Genomic DNA, 5,291 nt, shown 5'->3' with positions numbered 1-5,291 from the left:
AATAAATAAATAAATAAATAAATAAATAAATGAATGAATGAATGAATGAAATAAAAATTCAAAATAAAAACATATTAATCTTTCCTTTTGTGTTTTCTTCCCTGAATGAACAGTTACAGGAAATGTTTTAAAAGAATGACAACAGTATATAGGCATAGCACTTAAATCCTAACTTTTCAGGAGAAAAAGAATTATGATACACAGCAGTTAGTAAAGAAACATAAAAAAAGCTTTAAAAAATGTGTAGGAAGACATTTTAGGCTAAGGAGTCTGACTAAAAATATAAGTGGGATAAAGTAACGTATGTCTGACAACAGCAGTCCATATTTGTTATAGTTTTGTGCCTGTTTTGGACTATCAGTGGAAAAAAAAACTTTAAGAGGTACAGTGTGTCCAGGCTTAAAGTCAAGCTAAGCAATTTGCGATTTATTAGTTAGAAAACAAAACTGAAGGGCCTCTCTTTATGCTGAAATAATACAGATAAGGAGATGTTTTAAAAAGCAAAGAGTATGGAGGCTGGAGAGATGGCTCAGTGGTTAAGAGTACTGACTGCTCTGGCAGAGGACCTGGGTTCAGTTCCCAGCACCCAAAGGTAGCTAACAACTGTCTATAACTCCTGTTCCAGGGGATCTTATGCCCCATCTGGCCTCCACAGGCATTGATTGTACATGGAGCACATTCATGCATATGGGCAAACACTCATATACATAAAATAAAAATAAATCAAAGGGAAAAAATTTTTTGAGACAGGGTCTCCCTGTAGCCCCAGCTCACCTGGAACTCACTATGTAGACCAGGCTGGCCTTGAACTCACAGAGAGCCATCTGCCTCTGCCCCCAGAGTACTGGGATTAAAGGGGTGCGCCACCACGCCTGGCAGAAATTTTTTTTTTTTAATTAACAGTATGAAGAAATGTAATAAAAACCTAAAGTAAGGGAAGCTGGTTCAAATGTTAATGCAATAAAATAACAAGGGATCCTAGGTAACTAAAGTACACTACAGGAAGCAGGGAATACCCCTCCTAGCCTTTCTCAAGAGTCTCTGGTTTAATTGAGAAGAAAGATAAATTTAGCTTCTCCAATTGAAAATCAGTGAAAAATAATTTCTAATTGCTGACCCATTAATAGATAAATTTCAAATATACACACATTAAAAACAATACCACCACTGAAAAACTATTCAATAAGAAGTTATATCTTAATAATTTCAGTTTACTGATGGACTTGAAATTTTTAAAAAATAACTCCACATTAAAATTTTTTAAAGTAACTCCAAATTACCAAAGTAATTCTAACACTTTGAGACATAAAGACACGTTTCAAAATTCTACTGGGGCTGGGGAGATGGTTTAATTGGTAAAGTGCTTGCATGTAAGCATGAGAACCCGAGTAAAAAGCACATGTCTATAATCCTAGTACTGAAGAGTTAAAGATAGGAGGAGCCCTGATGCTTTGCTGGCCAGCCAAGCTAGTAAATCAGTCACCTCCAGGTTCACTGAGAGACCCTGTCTCAAAAAATAAGGTGGACAGACTGGAAATGGGGCTTAGCAGTTAAGAGCACTGGCTGGTCTTGCAGAGGGCCCAGGTTTGGTTCTCAGCATCCATACAGCAGCTAACAATCAATCATAAGTCCAGTTGCAGGAAATCTAATGCCCTCTTATAGCCTCCATAGGCATTTCACCCATGGGTGTACTTACATACACATATGCAAAACATAATTAAAAAATTTTAAAATATGGTGAAAAAATATTATTTAAAAATAAAATAATGAGGGGGCTGGAGAGACAGCTCAGTGGCTAAGAACACTGGTTGTTCTTGCAGAAGACCCAGGTTTGAATCCCAGCACCGACATGGCAGCTAACAACTATCTCTAACTCCAGTCCCAGGGGATTTGACAGCTTCTTCTGACCTCTGCAGGCACTGCACGACATGGGCACACTTACCTACATGCAGGCAATACACACATACACATAAAATAAATAAAATATTTTTAAAAATTAATAAGGAGGAGAAAGATTGAGGAAGACACCTAATGTTAACTTCTGGCTTCTATAAGCATATGCACACACACACACACACACATATACTTATACACACCTATGTGCACATTCAAACACCCACCACACATACATACATACACATCAAAAGTTACTGTTTTATGATTAATTTCAGTTACAATACCTGTTTTCAATTATAAGATAGTGAAAGATAGCGGCAGTTTCCTTAGGCTGCATGTGGATGAGCGGTAGCAAGGCTACGATTACATGGCTGAGCAGAGGGCCTAGGTAAACATGATCCAGGCACCGAACAAAGCAGTCCCATGCTCTGTGTGAAAAAAGTCACACATTTTAATTATGAACTGGTAGTGATATATACATATAAGAGAATAAAAGGCAGCTTTAAAAAAATGATATAAAGATCATAAAAGATTTCCAAGTTACTTTAAGTCAGGAAAATTTAAAAAAAGAGGCGAAAAGAGTATTTTGGGGCAGGATCAATACAAAATATGTATGTATATATTTATACATTAGCTTACATGAACAATCCATGAATAATGATAATACAACTCCAAGACTTTTCAACTTCACAGTGGTCCAAATGTGCACCCATTTAGAAGAAATTGTTTTGTTTTTTTGGTCTTTTTGAGACAGGGTCTCCCTGTATCCCCAGCTGTCCTGGAGCTATGTAGACCAGGCTGCCTTGAACTCACAGAGGTCCACCTGCCTCTGCCTCCCGAGTAGAAGAAATTGTATTTTAAGGCTAGATCTGGTCAGGCACATCTTTAATCTCAGCACTTGGGAATAAAGGCAGGAGGATCAGGAGTTCAAGTTGATCTGCTACACAGTGAGTTCGAGGACAGACTGGGCTATGTGAAACTGTCAAATGAAAAAATGCAACATTAAAAAAATTGCATTTTGGGGCTCGGCAGTTAAGATCACTGGCTGCTCTTATAGAGTACCCAGGTTGAATTCCCAGCACCCACATGGCACCTAACAACTGTCTGTAACTCCAGTCCCAGGAGATCCGACAACCTCCTCTGACCCCCACAGGCACTGCACAACATGGTGCACTTACATACATGCAGGCAATACACACATACATATAAAATAAAAATAATAAATAAATTTTTTTTTTAATCTAGTTTCAGGTCAGGCATGGTGGTGAACGCCTCAGCATTTAGGAGGCTGAGCAGGAAGACTGTTGAATTCTAGGATGGCCTGGGCCACACAGCAAGACAAGAACAACAAAGTTTCAACTTGCAATATTTTCAATTTAATAATGAGTTCACAATGAATTACAGTCTCTAACCACTCCTGCAAGTGTAGGACTACCTATGCTTTTAAAAAGAGGGTAAACTGGGCCTGGTGGTGCACACCTGAAATACCACCACTTAGAAAGTACAGACAGAAAGATCAGGAGTTCAAGGTCATCCTCAGCTACATATCAAATTGAGTTCGAGGCCAGTCTGAACTACATAACAACGTTTTTTTGTGGGGGGGTTTTGTTGTTTTTTTTTTTTTTTTTTTTTGGTCTTTTTGAGACAGGGTCTCCCTGTAGCCCCAGCTGGCCTGGAACTCACTATGGACCAGGCTGCCCTTGAACTCACAGAGACCTGCCTGCCTCTGCCTCCCCAGTGCTGGGATTAAAGGCATGCGCCACCACACCCGGCTAATATCCTACTTTTAAAAAAAAGGAAAATAGGCTTTACTTCCCTGGACTGCACAGCCTCCCGTGTCCTGGTCCCAGCACCTTCCCTGGATAAGACCAGCCAGCCCAGTGCATTTTGACTCCCCCAGCCTCTTTCACCCTCCCAGCTGCCCGACCGAGTCTCTCCTCCTAGGCTGGGTACAGGTCCATTTCTTGGCTTGCACCCCGCATGGGGGGGGGGCTAATCTCTCGGCCTAGAGCTGCTACTGCTTCCTGATCCTGTGCATCCGGACCAACCCATTTCCTCCCTACCATCCCCAGGAACTCTCTGGGCCTGGGGTCCTGCTTCACCTCCCTTTACTTCCCTGGGCTGCACAGCCTCTGGGTGGCATGGTGCCAGCACCATTCCTGGTCCCTAGGAGCCCTCTGGAACAGGTCCCGCCCTCATATCCCTTTGCTTCCTGGGCTGCACAGCCTCCAGTGTCCTGGTACCTGCACCTTCCCTGGTTAAGTCCAGCAGGCTCAGCGCACTTTCACTCCCCCAGCCTCTTTCATCCTCCCAGCTCCCCTGCAGTCTCTCCTCCTAGGCTGGGTACAGGCCCATTTCTTGTCTTGGCACCCCAGACACCGGGGCGAGCCTCTTGGCACACAGCCACCACTGCTTCCTGATCCTTTGCATTGGGACCAACCCATTTCCACCCTGCGGACCCCAGGAACCCTCTAGGCCTGGTCCATCCCTCACCTCTCTTTACTTTCCCTGGTGGCACAGCCACCAGCTTCCTGAAAACAACATCTATCCTGGGCCCTTCTCCCAGGCCAGTCCAGACCCCAAACTCTTGAGGGCAGCATCTTTCCTGGAGGGACCCATATCTTAGGAGAAAGCCTAATTATCATCTGAGCCTCATCTCACTTGGGACTCTGTGGGAATTCCTGAAGACAAAAACAATTAGGCCACTCCAATATAAAATCAAAAGAAAGAACCTGAAGTCTAGATCAACCAGTTTTTCATGCCCAACAAGTAAAGCACAAAGGCACATGAAGTTTACAAAAAGAACCAGATCTAAACTCAACAAAGGAAGGCTTGAGTCTCACACAAGAGTCAGAAACTATGAAGGAAATTCACATGTCAAAGTCACAAAGAAAAAATAATAACATGAAAAACCAAAATAATGTATCCACACCAAGTACCAATAGTCCTCTAGAGGAGTACAATGAGAACTCCTTAGCGATAACACAAGACATGGAACTCAAAACAATTATAAACATGATAAAAGAATTGAGTGGATTTAAAGAACACACAAAGAAATCAAAGAACTGAAGGAAGATAGGGATAAACTTCTGAATAAATTCAGAAGAGTTAGAAATACTGAAGAATACTCAGGCTGAAATGAAGAAGGAAGTGAAACACTCAGTAAGCCAAACAGAAATGACAGGAGAAAGCCTCACCAACAGGATGAACGAAATGGAAAACAGAGTATCAAGCCTGGAAGATAAAGTTGGCGAATTAGACCACTCAAACAAAGATTATGAAAAATTTAAAAAATCATAAGAATTGAATATGCAGGAATTGTGTGACACCATGAAAAGACTAAACTAATGAATCACAGGCATACAGGAAGAAGAATCTCAGGAAAACAGTGTGGA

General features: G+C 41.6%; 1 protein-coding gene across 1 annotated transcript in view; it reads right to left on the bottom strand.

Annotated features, from left to right (window-relative positions):
- Atr (ATR serine/threonine kinase) overlaps positions 1-5,291 on the bottom strand; it is a 133,903-nt gene that overhangs the window by 93,363 nt on the left and 35,249 nt on the right. The window contains exon 20 of the mRNA XM_008856344.3: positions 2,181-2,324. Within this exon, the coding sequence (XP_008854566.1) occupies positions 2,181-2,324 (144 nt within the window). The remainder of the gene's footprint in view (positions 1-2,180; positions 2,325-5,291) is intronic.

The sequence above is a fragment of the Nannospalax galili genome, unplaced genomic scaffold (genome assembly GCF_000622305.1).
Source record: "Nannospalax galili isolate Female #2095 unplaced genomic scaffold, S.galili_v1.0 scaffold708, whole genome shotgun sequence".
Lineage (NCBI taxonomy): Eukaryota > Metazoa > Chordata > Mammalia > Rodentia > Spalacidae > Nannospalax > Nannospalax galili.
This window is presented reverse-complemented; position numbering and strand designations above follow the sequence as displayed.